Source organism: Chiloscyllium plagiosum, unplaced genomic scaffold (genome assembly GCF_037043375.1).
Source record: "Chiloscyllium plagiosum isolate Xiang-an unplaced genomic scaffold, Cpla_swu_hap1 HiC_scaffold_20, whole genome shotgun sequence".
Lineage (NCBI taxonomy): Eukaryota > Metazoa > Chordata > Chondrichthyes > Orectolobiformes > Hemiscylliidae > Chiloscyllium > Chiloscyllium plagiosum.
Genome location: NW_028270158.1, coordinates 64,676,483 through 64,696,962, shown reverse-complemented (window position 1 = coordinate 64,696,962; position 20,480 = coordinate 64,676,483). Strand labels below are relative to the sequence as shown.

The following is a 20,480-nucleotide window of genomic DNA, read 5'->3' as shown; positions in this document are numbered from 1 at the left end:
ATTGGAACCAATGACTTTGAAGGGAAAAGATTGAGACTCTGAAGAGAGATTACAGAGAGTTAGGCAGAAATTTAAAAAGGAGGTCCTCAAGGGTAGTAATATTTGGATTACTCCCAGTGCTACGAGCTAGTGAGGGCAGGAATAGGAGGATAGAGCAGATGAATGCATAACTGAGGAGCTGATGTATGGGAGAAGGATTCACATTTTTGGATCATTGGAATCTCTTTTGAGGTAGACATGACCTGTACAAGAAGGACTAATTGCACCTAAATTGGAAGGGGAAATACTGGCAGGGAAATTTGCTAGAACTGCTTGAGAGGAGTAAAGTTGGGGCTGAGGGAGGGGTGGGGTGGGGGGGGAGATGGGGGGATGGTTGTGGGGGGGGAGCCCAGGGAGTTAGTGAGGAAAGAGATAAGAGATCGATCTGAGACGGGTACAGCTGAGAACAGAAGTGAGTCAAACAGTCAGGGCAGGCAGGGACTAATAAATTAAACTGCATTTATTTCAATGCAAGGGGCCTAACAGGGAAGGCAGATGAACTCAGGGCATGGTTAGGAACATGGGACTGGGATATCTTAGCAATTACGGAAACATGGCTCAGGGATGGGCAGGACTGGCATCTTAATGTTCCAGGATACAAATGCTATAGGAAGGATAGAAAGGGAGGCAAGAGAGGAGGGGGAGTGGCATTTTTGATAAGGGATAGCATTACAGCTGTGCTGAAGAAGGATATTCCCGGAAATATATCCAGGGAAGTTATTTGGGTGGAACTGAGAAATAAGAAAGAGATGATCACTTTATTGGGGTTGTATTATCGACCCCCCAATAGTCAGAGGGAAATTGAGAAACAAACTTGTAAGGAAATCTCAGCTATCTGTAAGAATAATAGGGTAGTTATTTTTTAGATTACTTTACAGTTTGGAAACAGGCCCTTCGGCCCAACAAGTCCACACCGACCCGCCGAAACGCAACCCACCCGTACATTTACCCCTTCACCTAACACTACGGGCAATTTAGCATGGTCAATTCACCTAACCTGCACATCTTTGTGACTGTGGGAGGAAACCGGAGAACCCGGAGGAAACCCACGCAAACACGGGGAGAATGTGCAAACTCCACACAGTCAGTCACCTGAGGCAGGAATTGAACGCAGGTCTCTGGCGCTGTGAGGCAGCAGTGCTAACCACTGAGCCACCGTGCTGCCCACTATGGTAGGGGATTTTAACTTTCCAAACATCGTCTGGGACTGTCATAGTGTTAAGGGTTTAGATGGAGAGGAATTTCTTAAGTGTGTACAGACAATTTTCTGATTCAGCATGTGTATGTACCTACTAGAGAAGGTGCAAAACTTGACCTACTCTTGGGAAATAAGGCAGGGCACTGAGGTGTCAGTGGGGGAGCACTTTGGGGCCAGCAACCATAATTCTATTCGTTTTAAAATAGTGATGGAAAAGGATATACCAGATCTAAAAGTTGAGGTTCTAAATTGGAGAAAGGCCAATTTTGACGGTATTAGGCAAGAACTTTCAAAAGCTGATTGGAGGCAGATGTTCGCAAGTAAAGGGACGGCTAGAAAATGGGAAGCCTTCAGAAATGAGATAACAAGAATCCAGAGAAAGTGTATTCCTGTCAGGGTGAAAGGGAAGGCTGGTAGGTATAGGGAATGCTGGATGTCTAAAGAAATTGAGGGCTTGGTTAAGAAAAAGAAGGAAGCATATGTCAGGTATAGACAGGATAGATTGAGTGAATCCTTAGAAGAGTATAAAGAAAGTAGGAGTAAACTTAAGTGGGAAATCAGGAGGGCAAAACGGGGACATGAGATAGCTTTGGCAAATAGAATTAAGGAGAATCCAAAGGGTTTTTACAAATATATCAAGGACAAAAGGGTAACTAGGGAGAGAATAGGGCCCCTCAAAGTCTTCTGTGTGGAGCCACAGAAAATGGGGGAGATACTAAATGAATACTTTGCATCAGTATTTACTGTGGAAAAGGATATGGAAGATATAGACTGCAGGGAAATAGATGGTGACATCTTGCAAAATGCCCAGATTACAGAGGAGGAAGTGCTGGATGTTTTGAAATGGTTAAAGGTGGATAAATCCCCAGAACCTGATCAGGTGTACCTGAGAACTCTGTGGGAAGCTAGAGAAGTGATTGCTGGGCCTCTTGCTGAGATATTTGTATCATCAATAGTCACAGGTGAGGTGCTGGAAGACTGGAGGTTGGCACTGTTTAAGAAGGGCGGTAAAGACAAGTTAGGGAACTATAGACCAGTGAGCCTGACCTCGGTGGTGGGCAAGTTGTTGGAGGGAATCCTGAGGGACAGGACGTACATGTATTTGGAAAGGCAAGGACTGATTCGGGATAATCAACATGGCTTTGTGCGTGGGAAATCATGTCTCACAAGCTTGATTGAGTTTTTTGAAGAAGTAACAAAGAAGATTGATGAGGGCAGAGTGGTAGATGTGATCTATATGGACTTCAGTAAGGCATTCTGGGAGACTGATTAGTAGTGTTAGATCTCATGGAATACAGGGAGAACTAGCCATTTGGATACAGAACTGGCTCAAAGATAGAAGACAGAGGTGGTGGTGAAGGGTTGTTTTTCAGACTGGAGGCCTGTGACCAGTAGAGTGCTACAAGGATTGGTGCTGGGCCCTCTACTTTTTGTCATTTACATAAATGATTTGGATGCGAGCAAAAGAGGTACAGGCAGATGACACCAAAATTGGAGGTGTAGTGGACAGCGAAGAGGGTTACCTCAGCTTACAACAGGATCTGGACCAGATGGGCCAATGGGCTGAGAAAGTGGCAGATGAAGTTTAATTCAGATAAATGTGAGGTGCTGCATTTTGGGAAAGCAAATCTTAGCAGGACTTATACTCCCTAGGACTTAATGGTAAGGTCCTAGGGAGTGTTGCTGAACAAAGAGACCTTAGAGGGCAGGTTCAGAGCTCCTTGAAAGTGGAGTCGCAGATAGTGAAGAAGGAGTTTGGTATGCTTTCCTTTATTGGTGTATTGAGTACAGGAGTTGGGAGGTCATGTTGCGGCTGTACAGGGCATTGGTTAGACCGCTGTTGGAATATTGCGTGCAATTCTGGTCTCCTTCCTATCAGAAAGATGTTGTGAAACTTGAAAGGGTTCAGAAAAGATTTACAATGATGTTGCCAGGGTTGGAGGGTCTGAGCTACAGGGAGAGGCTGAACAGGCTGGAGCTGTTTTCCCTGGAGCGTCGGAGGCTGAGGGGGGACCTTATAGAGGTTTACAAAATTATGAGGAGCATGGATAGGATAAATAGACAAAGTCTTTTCCCTGGAGTCGGGGAGTCCAGAACTAGAGGGCATAGGTTTAGGGTGAGAGGGGAAAGATATAAAAAAGACCTAAGGGGCAACTTTTTCATGCAGAGGGTAGTATGTGTATGGAATGAGCTGCCAGAGGATGTGGTGGAGGCTGGTATAATTGCAACATTTAAGAGGCATTTGGATGGCTATACGAATAGGAAGGGTTTGGGCGGATATGGGCTAGGTGCTGGCAGGTGGGACTAGATTGGGTTGGGATATCTGGTCGGCATGGACGGGTTGGACCGAAGGGTCTGTTTCCATGCTGTACATCTCTATGACTCTATCTGCAGCTGGCAGATTGGTGAGGATAAGGTCAAGTATGTTTTTCTCTCTTGTTGGTTACATCACCTCTTGCTGCAGACCCAGTCTAGCAGCTATGTCCTTTAGGATTCCACCAGCTTGATCAGTAGTCCTGCTGATGAGCCACTCTTGGTGGTGAACATTGAAATCCCCCAGCCAGAGTACATTTTTCGCTTTTGTCACCCTCAGTGTTTTCTCCAAGTAGTGTCCAATATTGAGGAATACTCATTCATCAGGTAGTAACCAATGGGGAGGTCGGGGAAGTGCTACGCAGTTCATGATAAACTGCAGGAGGTTTCCATGCCCTTTTTTTCCTGGAATTCCAAGGGAAAGAATGAGATTAAATGAACCACCCTAAATTGACTTTAGTGCTGGAAAAAACAATGGCAAACAGCCCAAACATCTGGAGCTTAGAGTCATAGAGATGTACAGCATAGAAACAGACAGTTCGGTCCAACTCGTCCATGCCAACCAGATATCCTAAATTAATCTCGTCCTATTTACCAGTATTTAGCCCATATCCCTCTATACCCTTTCTATTCATATACCCATCCAGATGCCTTTTAAATGCTGCAATCGTACCAGCCTCCACCACTTCATCTGGCAGCTCATTCCATACAGGCTGTAACAAATTTGCCCCTTAGGCCCCTTTTGTATCTTTCATCTCACCCTAAACCTACGCCCTCTAGTTCTGAACTCCTCCATCTGAAGGAAAAGACTTTGTCTATTTACCCTATCCATGCCCTTCATGATTTTATAAACCTTTATAAGGTCACCCCTCAGCCTCCGACGCTCCAGGAAAAACAGCCCCAGTCCATTCAGCCTCTCTCTGTGGCTCAAACCATTCAAACCTGGCAACATCCTTGTAAATCTTTCCTGAACGTTTTCAAGTTTCACAACATCCTTCTGATAAGAGGGAGAACAGAATTGCACACAATACTCCAAAAATGGCCTAACAAATGTCCTGTACAGCCGCAACATCACCTCCCAACTCCTATACTCAATGCTCTGACCAATAAAGAAAAGCAAAAAGAAAAGAAAAGGGGGGGCAGCACGGTGGCTCAGTGGTTAGCACTGCTGCCTCACAGCGCCAGGGACCCGGGTTCAATTCCTGCCTTGGGCAACTGACTGTGTGGAGTTTAAACATTCTCCCCGTGTCTGCATGGGTTTCCCCCAAGTGCTCCGGTTTCCTCCCATAGTCCAAAGATGTGCAGGTGAGGTGAATTGGCCATGCTAAATTGCCTGTAATGTTAGGTGGATTAGTCAGGGGTAAATATAGGGGGGTGAGTTTCTCTTCGGAGGGTCGGTGTGGACTTGTTGGGCCGAAGGGCCTGTTTCCACACTGTAGGTAATCTAATATCAAATGGCTTCTTCATTATCCTATCAACCTGCAACTCCATTTTCAAGGAGCTACAAACCTGCACACTAAGGTCTCTTTGTTCAGCAACACTCCTCAGGACCTTACTGTTAAGTATATAATTCCTGCCCTGATTTGTCTTTCCAAATTCCAGCACCTCACATCTATCTAAATTAAACTCCTTCTGCCACTCCTGATCCCATTAGCCCATCTGATCAAGATCCCATTGTACTCTGAGGTAACCTTCTTCATTGTCCACTACACCACCAATTTCAGCACCATCTGCAAACTTACTAACTATACCTCCCATGTTCACATCCAACTCATTTATATAAATGATGAAAAGCAGTGGACCGAGCACCAATCCTTGTGTCACTCCACTGATCATAGGCCTCATGTCTGAAAAGCAACACTCCACCACCACCCTATATCTTCGACCTTCAAACCAGTTCTATATCCAAATGGCTCATTCTCCCTGCATTCCATGTGATGTCACCTTGCTAATCAGTTCATCATGAGGAACCTTGTTGAACAGCTTACTGAAGTCCAAATAGGTCACGTCCACCATTCTGCCCTCATCAATCCTCTATTATTTCTTCAAGAAACTCATTCAAGTTAGTGAGACATGATTTTCCATGCACAGTCATGTTGACTATCCCTAATCAGTTCTTACCATTTGAAATCCTGTCCCTCAGGATTCCCTCCAATAATTTGCCCACTACCTAAGTCAGGCTCACCGGTCTGTAGTTCTTTGGCTTTCTCTTAACACTTTTCTTAAATATTGGCACCACATTAGCAATTTCCAGTCTTCTGGCATTTCCCCTGTGACTATCGATGATCCAAATATCTCAGCAAGGGACCCAGCAATCACTTCCCTAACTTCCCAGAGTTCTATGGTATACCTGATCAGGTCCTGGGGATTTATCCACCTTTATGCATTTTAAGACATCCAGCACCACCTCCTCTGTAATCTGGACATTTTTCAAGCTGTCACCATCTATTTCCCCACATTCTGTATCTTCCATGTCCTCCTCCACAATGAACACTGATGCAAAATACTCGGTTAGTGTCTCCCCCATCTCCTGTGGTTCTACACGTAGGCTGCCTTGCTGATCTTTGAGGGTTCTAATTGGGTGAGGATATAGCTAGGGATGATGATCATGGTGTCTGGGGCATTGTCTGTAAGGTATGATTCTGTGAATATGACTATGTCAGGCTGTTGTTCCACTAGTCTGGGAGACAGCTTGCCCAATTTGGCACCAGTCCCCAGATGTAAAGGGCGACATCATTTCTGGTACCTGGCTTCTGGGCAGTGCCTCCCATTTCATTCCTTTCTTTAGGTATTTTAGTCGCTTGGTTAATCTATTTTAGGAGGCAATTAAGAGTTGATCACATGGCTTTTCAATTTAGGTTTGGCCAGGTAAGGAAGGCGGATTTCCTTCCCAAAAGTTTGTGAACCAGGTTTCTTTGAGAATGGTTACATGATCGCTATTATCCTCGCGTTTTATCGCAGATTTGATGAAATTCTAATTTTACCATCTGTCATGATGGGATTTGAACCCATGACCCAAAAACATTACTCTGGGGTTCTGGGTAACTGCTGCCTCCCAGTGGACACAGTACATTAGATGTCATCTCACTAAGGCCTTGTACAGCTGTGACTTCCTTCCTTCTGTATTCAATTTTCCTTGCATATGAAATATGTTATATATGTTATATGCAGTTCTTTTTCTTTAACTTGCACACAATTCTAAGGAAATTGATCTGGCCCTGATCATTCCAAGACTTCTTCTCCATTGCTCTATCTTTTTGTTTTTGGCTTCATGTAATTTGTTTACACTGACTGTTTGGAAATTAAGTCAGTATCTCTGTCATAGCCAAGTGCTTGCAGATAGCTTTTGTCTAGTTTAGTATCCAATTTGATTATAGCTTCCTTGCCAAAACATTAAAATGGGATTTCACAAATTAACATTTAAAAGGCATCTAGATGAGTACATGAAAAGAAAGGGTTTAGAGGGATATGAGCCAAATGCTGGCAAATGGGACTAGATTAATTTAGGCAGCGTGGTGGCTCAGTGGTTAGCACTGCTGCCTGACAGCGCCAGGGACCCAGGTTCGATTCCAGCCTTGGGTAACTGTGTGAAGTTTGCACATTCTCCCTGTGTCTGCGTGGGTTTCTCTGGGTGCTCCGGTTTCCTCCCACAGTCCAAAGATGTGCATGTTCAGTCAACTGGTTATGTTAAATTGCCTATAGTGTTCAGGGATGTGTATGCTAGGTGCATTAGTCAGGGGAAATGTAGAATAATAGGGTAGGGGAATGGGTGCGGATGGGATATTCTTTGGAGATCGGTGTGGCTTTGTTGGGCCTAATGGCCTGTTTACACACTGTAGGGATTCTATGATTCTATGAGCTATCTGGTGGGCCTGGTCAAGTTAGACTGATAGATCTGTTTCTGTGCTGTACATCTCTATGACTCAATCTGCAGTGTCAGTTGTAATCAGAGAATTCTCAAATTCTCTTTCTTTAAAATGCTGTGGGTTTTGGATCATCTGAGATTTCTGCAAGTTAGACTAACTTACAAATGTTCAGCAAACTGCATTTGGAGAGAATTTGGTGTTTCTCAGATAGGATTTTAGATTAGATTAGATTAGATTACTTACAGTGTGGAAACAGGCCCTTCAGCCCAACAAGTCCACACCGCCCCGCCGAAGCGCAACCCACCCATTCCCCTACTTTTACCCCTTACCTAACACTACGGGCAATTTAGCATGGCCAATTCACCTGACCTGCACATCTTTGGACTGTGGGAGGAAACCGGAGCACCTGGAGGAAACCCACGCAGACATGGGGAGAACGTGCAAACTCCACACAGTCAGTCGCCTGAGGCTGGAATTGAACCTGGGTCTCTGGCGCTGTGAGGCAGCAGCGCTAACCACTGTGCCACAGTGCCGCCCACCAAGAGTTCCCCTGTCCTCTTTAGTACAAGTGGTGAACTCAATTTTCTGGTTGTAGCTGGAGATGGGGAAAATCCCCATGGAAATTCCAACTGGTAAACTCTCACATTATACATCACTGTAGAATACTGATAGCAAAGTCAACAGCCCATATTAGATCCCCTTTTGTTTTCCGCTAATGTCCAATGGGCAGGTTGAACAATAGTATCACCTGTCTACACAACCTCACAAGTCGAAATCAATTCTGAGGTGTAGTTACTGAATATTCCAGCAGATCAGGGATCTTGTGATACCATATGACTGGGGCAGAAGCACTAGCATTGGTTTATTAACAATGGAAGGTATGTTCGTAACATGACCAAACGGGTTGATTGTCAGCCTATAAATCCATTCTGTATACCTGACGGCAGGTGGTAAGCATGGAACAGTTTATTGGCCAACCGTACTGCAGAACGCAATTTAGTTATTTAACAACCATAAATCTTGATTTGATTTATTTTTTTATTGTCACGTGTGCTTTGTTACAGATACAGTAAAAAGCATTGTATAGTGCCGCCACTCTCCGGTGCAACTGAAACACAAAAATAAACCAAGATATAGAATATAAAGGCAGAAGAAAAAAGAAATAAAGAAATAGTGTCCAATTTTACAGTTCTTCTTGTTAAATGCTCTGCTTTGGGCCACGGGTCTAGTGGCCAGATACAAATCCTCTTCAGCACTGTTGCCAGTGAAATGAAAGTCCCTGCTGTTTGGCACCATCTCACCTTCACCAAAGCCCTCACCACTAAAAGTCCTTGCTGAACCTCACCAATGCAATGCCCCCTGGTACCACTGGCCCAAACTCGATTTTGCCACCGCCATGTGTCTCCCTCAGGCCCACCTCACTGATACAGCCACTGACGTTTCTGCAGGGCTTCGTACGGGGCCAAAACTCACCTTCACCACTGCCCCCATGAACCTGTGCTGGATGCAGATGCGGACAGGAACTTAAACTCTCTCTGACACTGCCAGCACGAGTCTGCGCTGGGCAAACGTGATGTTGCCGCGAGCTCCCGTGCTCTTCAGCAAGTGGTAAGTATAATCCATACTGTTAGGTGCATTAGATTACTTTACAGTGTGGAAACAGGCCCTTCGGCCCAACAGGTCCACACCGACCCGCCAAAGCGCAAGCCACCCATACCCCTACATTTACCACTTACCTAACACTACGGACAATTTAGCATGGCCAATTCACCTGACCTGCACATCTTTGGACTGTGGGAGGAAACCGGAGCACCCGGAGGAAACCCACGCAGACACGGGGAGAATGTGCAAACTCCACACAGTCAGTCGCCTGAGGCGGGATTTGAACCCGGGTCTCTGGCGCTGTGAGGCAGCAGTGCTAACCACTGTCAGGAGTAAATATAGGGTAGGGGAATGGATCTGGGTGGGTTAGTCTTCAGAGGGTCAGTATGGACTTGTTGGGCTAAAGGGCCTGTTTCCTTACTGTAGGTAACCTAATCTAATCTAAAAGAGAAAAACAGGAGAAAAAAAGAAAAGAATGACCAAAAAGAAATTAAATGAAAAGAGATGGAATAGATGAGGCTGGGAATCAGAAACCATACACCACTGCCATCTTACCAGAAGTCCTCCTGAGCCAAGCTGTAACCTCCTCATTTGCTGAGTTCAAGCTGATTAGTCTGCTGCTGAGTCTGTGGAGGGTCACTCCTCAGTAATGTTGATGTCTTGTTTATGTCTCTCCACAAGTCCAGAAAGGGTTTGCATGAAGGCCCTAGCATGGGAAGGCTGTCTGCAAGGGACATGGACCTGACCTGAACTGTCACTGAAAATTCAACATCTGCCATTCAACAGATTGAATTTGTCACCAGGAATATGTTATTGACTTCCCATGTTTCCCATCCCTCGATTCAAAAGATTTCTCCTGCAAGATCAAAGGTGAGCAGTAGGTGGTTTGATCCTGCCTCTTTTGTTATGGTCACATGAGAAGAGGGAAATCAACCCCGTCCTTTCAAACCTTCTTTTGACGAGTCACAACAAGTATTTAAGTTTCTTTTTAGCATACAGCTATCATGCTTTAATTAAAACCTAACTAATTAACACAAAATGAAGAGTTCAAATTATATGGTTTCTTGAGTTTGAGAAAGATGAGTTTATTGCTTACTAATCCTGAAAATATAATATAAATCCATCATCAAAAACACAGGCTAGCACAGGGAATAAGGTTAAAGAGAAGACTGAATTTTTTTTAAAAACGTCCTTAGAATATTTTGAGGTGTTAGATTTTAAACCTGAGGTCAGTGATTTGATTAGAAATTAATTAAGAAGTTTCATGCTAATGGACAAAGTACTACAGTGGGTTACCACTGCCTTCTGCAGGATGGGTTCAACCAGCCTGTGGGTTTTCATTGTCACAGCATTATTATAGTGCAGAAGAAGGCCATTTGGCCTATTGTTAAATGAACATCGTCACCTTGTGCCGATCTCCTGTTTTTGTTTGTCAATACTATGCAAATAACCATCCAATGCCCTTTTGCATCCCTCAATTCAACAGTCCGAGGATATGAAGAAGGGTCACTGGACCTGAATCATTAACTCTGCTTTCTCCACAGATGCTGCCAGACCTGCTGAACTTTTCCAGCAATTTCTGATTTCCAGCATCCACAGTTTGTGGGGTGTTTTGTCTTTTCAGTTGTTTAATTGTTGAGATGTATTCTGGCAGCAGTGGCAAAGTTTGCAGATCTTGAGATTTTTTTATTTTATTTCAAAAATATACTTTATTCATAAAAAATATCTTATATACTAAAGCAGTTCAATACTGTACAGTTGCATAAGAGGGAACACTGGAGTTTAACTGTATCCAACAAACAAATCAAAGGCATCTCTTACTTGTACAAGACTATATTTGCATATATTTGAGACACTTGGAGAGTCTGATAACTGGGTACTTGGTAAGTTCTTATTGTCTCAATTTGCCTTTTTTACTGGACCTCTACCTTGGGAGGTTGAAGAAGACAGGCAGAGAAAGGCCTGTGCTGTTCTTATCGTTATCAGTTCATATTTATTTCTCTCTCAGTGCTATTAATCAAAACAATAGTTGATATTGGTCCTAATATATTCCTGAATCCGCACCTTTGCTCTTTTAAATTTAATACTCCTACAGGTGCTCATTCATTTCCCAAGAAGTGAATGTATCATGCAAGCGTGAATTAAACGAGATAGGCACATATCTTGATGCTGATTCAGTTAGTTGGTTTCAGTCTTTTGATGACACGCAGTGGTTACATTGATTTCAGACAGTTCCCTGGACCTGACTTGGTCTGTGGTCAGGTGATCACAGCAGCCATTTTTGGTCAGTATTCGTCCTTTTCACACCTATGTTTAGTCCATGAAAGGTATGCAATCAGATATAGGAAGCTGAATATTGACAGCTCATTTCTTACTACAATCCCACCATACTCCACATTGGACATTTTTCTTCACATGTTCCTGGAAGGACACCCATTGGGGTGACAGCACTTCCAGAACTGCTGACATAATACTCTGGGCCTCAGCAGTGTCCTATCATAGTCTGCAGCAGAGAACAATCTGACAAGGGTCATCACACACTTAACTTGTTGACACTACATTAATGCAACAAGGGCCAGTATAATTGGAACCCTCTGCTCAACATCTCACCCCATCTTTCTGATCTGATAGACATCGCGCTCCCCATATATGCACTGACTGTTGAATGTTCAATTGAGATACTCAAGAGGGTATTGGATGGTTATTTGCATCAAATTAATGTGCAATTCTACAGGGACTGAGCAGGACTTTGGCTCTTGATAAGGCCACATTGATTTGATTTGATTATTGTCACATGTACCAAGATATAGCGGAAAGTATTGTTTTGTGTGGTATCCAGGCAGATCATATAAATACTTCAGGGAAATAGAACAAGGGTAGATGACATGTTTGGAGTACTGCGTACGATTCTGGCTGCCCTACTATAGGGAGGATGTCATTAAACTGGAAAAGGTGCAAAAATTATTTACAGGGATGTTACTGAGTCTGGAAGGTTTGAGTTGTAAGAAGAGGTTGGATAGGCTGGGACTTTTTTGCTTTGACCATAGGGGACTCAGGGGTAACCTTATTGAAGTTTATAAAATCATAAATAAGGTAAATAACCAAGGTCTTTTTCCCAGAGTAGCAGAGTCCAAATTGAGAGGGCCGAGATTGAATGTGAGAGGATAAAGATTTAAAAAGGACCTAAGGGGGCAACTTTTTCACACACAGGGTGGTGCATATATGGAATGAGCTGCCAGAAGAAACGGTAGAGGCAAGTACAGTTAGAACATTTAAAAGACATTCAGACAGGTACATGATAGGAAAGGTTTAGAGGGATTTGGGCCAAACACAGGCAAATGGGAATAGCTCAGTTTGGGAAATCTGGTCAGTATGGATGAGTTGAGCTGAAGGGCCTGTTGTCATGCTGTAAACGTCTGACTCTATGACACTTGGTAATCATGGAATCATGCAACCTCCACAGTGTGGAAGCAGCTCATTTGGGCCATTGAGTCCCCAACAACCCTCCGAAGAGCATCCCACCCTGGCCCACATCCCTACCCTATCCCTGCTACCATGGCTAGCTCACCCAGCCTGCACATTCTTGGGCCCTATGGGCAATTTAGCATGGCTAATCCACCTAACCCTAATGATATTCATTTAACATCATTGTGTAAGATTAAATTATGCTAGTGCCAACACAATGGGCCGAAAGGCCTCTTTCTACATTGTAACAAATCTGTGGCAATGGAAACCAACAGGCTGGCTCAAACCATCTTGCAGCAGGCAATGGTAACCCACTGCAGTACTTTGTTCATTAGCATACACCAAACAATGGAATTCCAGGGCTCAATCCTCAAAAACAAGTGATGTGAGAAAAAACTGCAATCACACCAGAAACCAGTTATTTTAAGTTGTAGTGACCATTTTTAGATTAGATTCCCTACAGTGAGGAAACAGGCCCTTCGGCCAAACTAGTCCATACCGACCCACCGAAGAGTAACCCACCCTGATCTATTCCCCATATTTACCCCTGACCAATTCACCTAACCTGCACATCTTTGGACTGTGGGAGGAAATTGGAGTACCCAGAGGAAACCCACGCAGACACAGGGAGAACGTGCAATCTACACACAGACAGTCACTTGAGGCTGGATTCGAACCCAGGTCCCTCGCGCTGTGAGGCAGCAGTGCTAACCACTGAGCCACCATGCCCCCCCCCCCCCTCAAAATGACTGTTCTCAGCTAACATAGCAATCAACATAATAAATTCTGGACAGTTAAATCAAAACTCCACCAGCTACCTTCAAGGTCTTATGAATTGCTGTTGGATTAATGGCCTGTTAATTTGTCTTCATCATGTTGGCTGTGGACTAAATGTTTTCAAACTCCCAGTTCTTTACAATATATTGCCATGCAAAGTGTCCTCTAATTTCTTTTTGTGTAATTTGTATAAATGATCAGGTGTTTCAATTCTCTTTCAGACTTTGTAATAAATCGACCAGATTTGTGCTTGACATGCTTGGGAGGTCTCTGGTTATTACGTGACTGTGCAGATTGGAAGCAGCATTGGAGAAATGGGAATTTTGACACATCCACCGTGGGGCTTCAATCAATGTGTATATTCAAAACGGAGATTGATTGATTTCTGGATTTTAAAGATATCAAGAGTTGCCCTGAAGGGACAGTGAAGGGAAAATGGTGCTCAGGTAGGAGATCAGCCAAAACCTAATTGAATGCTGGAGCATACTTGAGGGGCTGAATGGCCTACTCCCATGTTCCCATGAATAGACAGAGTTAACATTTATTATCTTCTCCATAAGGCAGCATTGCAAAATCCAGTCATTACTGCACACTATTAACAGAATGACCCTTTAGGCATTTGTACGACATTTGAATGATGCTTTAACAGGAGAAGATATTGGGTTAATGAATTAAATATAACATTGTAGACAGAGGAATACCAAATCAATAAGTCTGCTGCTATCAGCAATAGCAATTAAGAGTTTTTTTGCAGTTTAGTATATTTTTATTCAGGTGCTACCTGACTGATACATACACCTGAGATTTTATATATATTTGAGTGGCACTGGACTAAGGGAGGGCAGAGTGGGAGAAGTTCATTTGCCTGGCACATGTGGACTTTCTCTGATTCCCCTAGTACAGGCTGCACTGTGGATTTCTGCTGTGTTGTCCACACGTGGCTTTCGAAAGAATTTCTCCACTAAACGTTTCATGGTTACAATAAGCATGGTTGGCATGGGTTAAATGGGGTGAAAAAAAAGGATATAATAATGTAAACATGCATTTTGTTTTACACAGCTGTTGTTTCAAATTATAAATACTTGACTCTGCATTTGGATAAAGCAGAGGAATGTATTTGCCTCATAATTTAATCTTACACAATCTGTCTGGCCTCCCAGTTTTGTGTGGGACAGGAGGCTTGCTGAGGGGAAGGAAGGAAGATAAACTTAAACTTTTTATTGTCTGACAGATAAAAAGAGTCTGACATATCAGCAATATTGTATTGAATAATTAATCAAACAACTTGAGCGTCGAAGGCTCGGCCCTTTTGTATGGCCTTATCTATTCATTGTAAAAATAACACAATGAATAACATAACAGGTCACATAGAACAGAACACCCCCAGTACATTCCTGCACAAAAAGCTGAATTGTGAACCAGCTCCAGAAGCTGTAACCCAGTCACATCACTCCCTTGATTCAGACGTGTTACAGTAGTCCTGGGACATTTACTTCAATTGTTCTTCAATGAAAAGATGTGATGGATTGAAGCTTAAATCTACATTGTTTGAAGATACGGTGTTGTAGAATTCCCACAGAGGTACTTTACAAAGGGAGACACAATGTTTTCCCTGGGGATGAACATCTAATATGGGAGGTACAGTAGTGAAACCTCTTCACGGTCTAGCAAGAATGGAAATCTCTCCAGTTTATGCATTATCCGATGACAAGTGAGCTTGTGTAAGCCCGATCTGGTTTGTTTTCTACCTGCACAGGCCCCTCAATTATGCAGCACATAAAGCTGAACTGAATACAATTATCAGGGAAGTCAGTGAGTGTTTTATTGTCAAGCTGTGATATTCAAAAATTGCAATATAATCCTGAAAACTGTACTCTGCACAATGTGAAGCACTGGCTGCTTCAATAGTGCGGTTCCAGTACCAGGAACAGTGTGAAGCAGCTCAAAATCTTAAAAACAAGTGCCCAAATTCATACCTGAACAACAAAAATGAAAACGTAACTTAGAAATTGATCCTATAGTAGGACAAATACGACAAAGTCTATTTAACAATCATGTTTTGTGCTGACTGAAGATTTAGGTCAATTTGACTGCAACATTTTCGAAAAGCTAATGGAGGGACAAAGCAATGCTATTATTTACAAGACAATGGTAAGTGTAATTACAGAACAAAGCACAGTACAGTGATAGGTGAAGGAAAAGGCTGACCTCGATATCTCTTCTATAAAAAAAAGCCAAGTTCTTCATAAAACAAAGCAACAAATCAAACGCTCAATCACGTGATATAGCAGTAACTAAGTTTGACAGTCTCCAAACTAACTTGCACACAAACCTTTTCAGTTTCATTTCAGAGATACAGAAAAAGAGAATTTACTTATATTTTCCTTTGATGTTCAGTGCATCAACTGATACCAGCAAAAAAGGTTTGTTTTAAGGGCTCATCCATTTCATTACTGTCCCCAGGACTTTACTAAGAGAGACAACATTATCTAAATAACAGTTAAAATAAAACAAAGAACTGTGGATGCTGGAAATCAAAGCAAAAACAGAAATTGCTGGAAAATCTCAGCAGGTCTGGCAGCGTCTATAGGAGAACTGATGAAGAGTCACCAGACTCAAAACTCTATTTCTTCCCCACAGATGCTGTCAGAACTGCTGAGTTTCTCCAGAAATTGCTGTTTTTGTTCTAAATAACAGTTATTAAGCTTTGAAAACAATTCCAATGTGAATTGCTTCAAGACACTTCAGAATTGTAAGTTTATTAATTATTAAGAGTTAATATTAGAATACATGACGTTATTCTTTTGGTCACTCATTTCCAACTGCTCACTGATGTGAGTGAACAAGTCAAAGGATCCATAAGGTGTGTTGCACTGTTACATTTTGACTATTATTCAACCTAATGGGCAGAGACCATAAGCATCTCCAACATACAATGGCAGTGAGGTATTACATAAAAAGATGTGGAAGCGAAGGATGCAGTATGGATTATAGGATCCAATACTACTTGGACAGTTCTACTTTTTTCCATGTGTGTTTGTGAAACCAAATGTAAAATACAGCAGTGGGTGCCATTCTTGAAAAAGATTGATTAAAATGCAGTATCCCTGTCTCTGTTTCAGAATATTTGGGTTTACATCTATTCCCTAAGCTGGACATTAGGCTGTCCTTCACTTCAATTTAGTATTTGTCTGTCTGTCTGTTCTATCCCTGCTTCCAAGGATTGGCCAAGGCCTTCTATTACAGCCCATGCTTATGGGCAGAGGATTACAGTGGTTTGCCAGGATGACAGACCAGGAGGCAATTGCATTCTTATCACCTGCCATCAGGCATTGTAGAAAGAGTTGCCGACAAATAATCAAATATTTGGCATGTTGCCACCCACAGCCAACAAGTGGTGGTGTGGGACCCAAACCCAGAGCCTCAGACATAGGGAAATTACTTCAGCATTACAAGGCCTCCTGAATCATACACGACATAGTCAGAACTGTCGAGGAGAAAGTGAGGGCTGCAGATGCTGGAGATCAGAGCTGAAAATGTGTTGCTGGAAAAGCGCAGCAGGTCAGGCAGCATCCAAGGAACAGGAGAATCAACGTTTCGGGCATGAGCCCTTCTTCAGGAATGAGGAAAGTGTGTCCAGCAGGCTACGATAAAAGATAGGGAGGAGGGACTTGGGGGAGGGGCGTTGGAAATGCGATAGGTGGAAGGAGGTCAAGGTGAGGGTGATAGGCCCGAGTGGGGTGGGGGCGGAGAGGTCAGGAAGAAGATTGCAGGTTAGGAAGGCGGTGCTGAGTTCGAGGGATTTGACTGAGACAAGGTGGGGGGAGGGGAAATAAGGAAACTGGAGAAATCTGAGTTCATCCCTTGTGAATGGATGGAAAAGCAATGCAGGGATACATTCCTAATGTACTGGGGAGGTGCTACAACAGGAATGCACAGACTTATCCCAAACATCTCTCTGTGTTTTTAACTCCAAGGGTACAGAGACGTTGTAATGGGTTGCAATCCTACATTGACAGCATAGGTAGTATTTGAAAAGTCACATGTAGGAGTATGACTGGCTAGTCTTCAGAAATGAACTTCCATACAGAAATTCAAAAATCCAAAGTTTCAGATTCTATTTTCCAAAACGTTTTGAAAAAAAACAGTTTGATCCCTCAGGATAATTGATGAGAGTGAGAAGCTGGAGTATACTGCCAATGCCAAGAATCTAGAAGGCCAGGTTACACCTCCGAGACAAACCTCTTTGCCAGTTCTGGAATTTAAATTCAATTAATAAATCTGGAATTTAAAAAAAGTCTCAGTAACAGTATTCATAAAACCCTTACTGATTGGTATACAAAACAATCGAGCTCACTACAGCTTTACAGTACAGAAACAGGCCCTTCCAGCATCATGTTCATACTGGTCATCAAATTCTGGGCGGCATGGTGGCACAGTGGTTAGCACTGCTGCCTCACAGCGCCAGAAACCTGGGTTCAATTCCCGCCTCAGGCGACTGACTGTGTGGAGTTTGCACGTTCTCCCCGTGTCTGCATGGGTTTCCTCCGGGTGCTCTGGTTTCCTCCCACAGTCCAAAAATGTGCAGGTCAGGTGAATTGGCCATGCTCAATTGCCTGTAGTGTTAGGTGAAGGGGTAAATGTAGGGGAATGGGTCTGGGTGGGTTGCGCTTCAGCGGGTCGGTGTGGACTTGTTGGGCCGAAGGGCCTGTTTCTACACTGTAAGTAATCTGTAAATATTCATCTATTCTAATTTCATTTTCTAGCAATTGGCCCATAACCTTCTTTATTATGGCATTTCAAGTGCTCATCTAAATACTTCTTAAATGTCTCGAATTTCTGCCTCTACCATCCTTTCAGACAAAGAGTTGCAGATTTCCACCACCCTCTGGGTGAAAAATGTTTTCCTCAAATCCCGTCTAAACCTCCTGCTCCTTACCGTAAAACTGCACCTCCTGGTTACTGATCCTGTCTGATAGGGAAAACTTTATTCTTATACAATTAGTAGATCTAGGATATAGTGAATTTGTTAATTACAATATTATACTATATTTGAGCTTTCAGATCAAGATATTACTTTATTTTTCAGTGATAAATGGTACTCAAGTATCATACTAGCCAAAATTACAAAATTAAGCATTTTTAATGTATATTCTAATTGCCCCAAAAGTTTGCTTAATTGTCTTCATTTTTCTTGTGTTTCCTAATGTTCAACCTGCATGTGCAAGAAACCTGCGGATACTGAAGATCTGAAACACACAAAACAGAAATTGCTGGAGAATTGCAGCAGGTCTGGCAACATCTCTGCAGAGAAAGCAGAGTTAATGTTTCGAGTTCAATGACCTTTCTTCAGAGCAGTTCACATTGATTCCAGATCTATAATAATGTGGTTGACTCTTAACTGCCCTCTGAAAAGGCTCAGGAAATCATGCATTTAGGGATAAGCTATGAATTGCTTGCCTTGTGAATGATGCCTGCATCACATGCAACAATATGAAAAATATAGCCTTTCTCTCTTCTCCTGAAAACATCTAGTGTTGTAGTGATTCAATAGCACAGGTCTTGTGCACAGATCATTGATTGTGGCAGGACAAGTGGAGAGACCAATAAATGAGGCACACAGTGTCCTCCATTTTACTAATAGGGGCAGAGAGTATAAGAGCTGGGAGGAGACGTTGAACTTGTACAACACTTGTTAGTCTTCAGCTGAAGTATTGTGTACAGTTATTGATACCACGTTATAGAAGAGATGTGAATGCATACGAATGAGTGCAGAAGTGATTTACCAAAAAGGTCCCCCCAGGAACAAAATAACTTCAGTTTGAGGTTAGATTGAAAAAGCTTGGACTGCAGTCCTTGGCGAAATGATGGAGGGGTGATTTGATAGAGGTTTTCAAATTCATGAATGGGCTGGACGGAATAGATAGGGAGAAGCAGTTCCTGCTCACAAAAGAAACAAGAGCAAAATGGCATAGATTTAAGGTGATGTGCAAAAGAAGCAAGTTGTGAGAAACAAAACTTTCACACAAGTAGTTAGAGTATCCAATGCACTGCCTGGAAATGTAGTGGAGACAGGGTTTAATGGAGGGAGGCATTCAAGGGGGCATTGAATAATTCTTTGGATAGAAATAGTGAACAAGAGTATAGGGAAAAGCAAGAGACTGGCAATGATGCTCATTTGAAGAGCCTTTTTTTTTAATTCAAGGGACGTGGGTGTTACTGACTGAGCCAGCATTTATTGCCTGGCCCCAGTTGCCCCTTGAGAAGGTGGTGGTGAGCTGCCTTCTTGAACCGCTGCAGTCCGCTTGCTCTAGGTTTACCCACAATACCCTTGTAGGGAGTGAATTCTAGCACAATGGGCTGAGTGGCCTCCCTTGGCATAGTAACAATTCTGTAATAGGGCCCCCAACACAGCCAAGTGACTATTTGTCATGTATGACACATTGTATAAGCATTTTATGCTATCTCACACTCAGTTAAAACTCGCTCTTTTAAATCCAATCCTATTTTCACTTCATATCCATTGGAGATAGTGAGAAGGAACAGAAACCATTGCTGATTCTTTTCCCCTCTCTGTAATCTAACACTGAGATCAACTGTAGCACCTCAGCTATTGTCCTTCAGAAGAACAAACCAGTTCCCATTCCTAACTGAGATAGGAATTTGTCCTTCAGCTTTTTAACAGTTTGACGACTTGCTTGACACCAAACACATTGATGATCTTGTCGAATTATGAAATCTCTGTGCTTCTCTTCTGTTTATGTATCAGTACCAGTTTATTGTTTGTGATGTGAAGTTTGATCATCAACAAACTTCAACTAAGCTGTTTGCTTTCTATTGGAAATTTTCTCACGTCAGCGTTTCATTTGAAGATTCAAAGAGACTGTGACCAATTGCATGGAAACCAAGACTTTGTGATCTTATCAGCATTTGACACCTCTGATGACGTACGTGGTTCTGTGAATATCTGATGTGCTTAAATAGATTCAAAACACATTAATTAATCATAACTAGACAAAGGTTGACTTTGCACATTAAAAAGCAAAATGTAGACATTTAGAGGTTAAAGTATTGAATGCAGGAACTGCGGGCTAATCAGAGTTTTCATGTAAATATTTCATGTAAATAGGGGCAAATACGGGATCCTTACTAGCAGCTCATTCTTCAGATATGACTATTTTTCCACTGGATTCACTCCACTTGAATCATCCTTCCAAGGC

At 42.7% G+C, this 20,480-nt stretch overlaps 1 protein-coding gene across 1 annotated transcript in view; it reads left to right on the top strand.

The window, feature by feature from the left end:
• The window catches only part of LOC148146641 (uncharacterized), a 155,879-nt gene extending 135,730 nt beyond the window's left edge, over positions 1–20,149 (top strand). The window contains exon 8 of the mRNA XM_087997565.1: positions 20,030–20,149. Within this exon, the coding sequence (XP_087853691.1) occupies positions 20,030–20,149 (120 nt within the window). The remainder of the gene's footprint in view (positions 1–20,029) is intronic.
• The last annotated feature ends 331 nt before the right edge of the window (positions 20,150–20,480 follow it).